The sequence below is a fragment of the Nanorana parkeri genome, unplaced genomic scaffold, assembly GCF_000935625.1.
Source record: "Nanorana parkeri isolate BGI_ZX_2015 unplaced genomic scaffold, ASM93562v1 scaffold31, whole genome shotgun sequence".
NCBI classification, from domain to species: Eukaryota; Metazoa; Chordata; class Amphibia; order Anura; family Dicroglossidae; genus Nanorana; species Nanorana parkeri.
The window spans coordinates 1,191,854-1,193,307 of record NW_017306299.1 but is presented as its reverse complement, the minus strand read 5'-3'; the positions used below and the strand labels follow the sequence as shown (position 1 = coordinate 1,193,307).

The 1,454-nt window shown below is 43.3% G+C and overlaps 1 protein-coding gene across 1 annotated transcript in view; it reads right to left on the bottom strand.

Moving 5' to 3' along the window:
• The window catches only part of XDH (xanthine dehydrogenase), a 69,158-nt gene that overhangs the window by 16,687 nt on the left and 51,017 nt on the right, over window positions 1-1,454 (bottom strand). Inside the window, exons 27-28 of the mRNA XM_018568341.1 lie at window positions 972-1,053; window positions 221-316 (exon numbers count right to left, since the gene is read on the bottom strand). Coding sequence (XP_018423843.1) covers window positions 221-316; window positions 972-1,053 — 178 coding nt within the window. The remainder of the gene's footprint in view (window positions 1-220; window positions 317-971; window positions 1,054-1,454) is intronic.

Below are 1,454 nucleotides of genomic sequence, written 5' to 3'. Positions count from 1 at the left end.
GAATCTGGCCTTGGGGCAGCAGAGAGAGTAAATCCGTCACTGGGTGTGATGGTCAGGTGTCCACAAACCAATGTCTATATAGTCCATGGGTGTCATCTGTATGTTATTTTGGATTAATGTAAAGATTCCCAACACATAGATTATTCAAAATAAAGCCAAGAAACATAATAATACATTAAATACATAAAATTCGTCCTACCTGCTATAGTATTTGCATTACCTGAACCATTTTGGTGTGCAGCCCCTGACCCATTTCTGTCCCGCCGTGGGTTAACAGGACTGACCCATCTATGTACACATGGACCAGAGCTCCGGCCTGTAGAACAGAAGACATGAAGAACATATGAAATGGACACAGGAAGCATCTCAATAACCGGAACTACTTCCTAAACATGAAAGTATCAGGGGTTTGTTTCTTCATCAGGTGATTGGTCCTTGGTTTTGTGTTACTATTAGCTTTTGGCAAAGCTGGGCTGATTTTCGGCACCTGGCTGTAGGTATTTCGAGTGATGTAGAAAAATGAAAGGGGTCAATTTGTAAACAATTCCCAGAGCTTTTTGTAATTGGAAACCCTGTAAAGGTTTGTTGTGTGTGAATGGAGGCCAAAAAAAAAAAAACCGAACGTTCTCAGTATATTTTCAAGCCAAATCTAATATTAGGGAACATAGTGCATTATGGATACTACATGGACGAAGTATATATTTCCTATGCTCCTCAGCTCCATCTACTGGCCATAATGTAGCATTTTCCAGATATTACATTCAACTTGAAATATACTAAGAACATCCACTTTTGCTACTATGTGCACAGAACATACCATTAGACCCCATAGTGTTGTTATCAAGCATCTGCATTGCACTCTTCCACAACATGCACACTTGGGGTTGACTGAAGTGTCATTAACTAAAGGCATGTGCAAACAAACTGCTCCTAAAAAAAAAAGAGAGGACCCCGTTTCTCTTTTAACAAACCTGGTTGAGGAGGGCAAGGGTGAAACAGATGCCAAACTTGGTTGGGATTATAGAGATCCCCCTCTTCTTCCATCGGTGTTGCCTGCATGACAATACACAGACACATTACAGATATATAAAGTTTTTACATGTTTTGTCTGTGCAGTGACACAGGGAAAACCCCGACCATTAACCTGACCTTCAACGTAATGCAGCTCGATTTAGCAAAGCTTCTCACGTGAGCGTTGGGTGGTTCCTGAAAGTGCCAAGTTCTACCATTTCCTAGTACAGGAAATGAGTTGCCACCACCAGGTGACTTGACTCGCATCCAGTTTTGGGTCACTGCTGACACCACAGCCTTAAACATGTGAAGCTACAACCATGGGTCCACTAAGAGCATTTGAGAAGCCAAAGGCCAGGGCCAGTGCTGGACTATTTTGCGCCCTAGGCAAGACCAGCACCACCCACTCCCGTGGCGCAACTCCCAATCCACCCCCCCTCCCC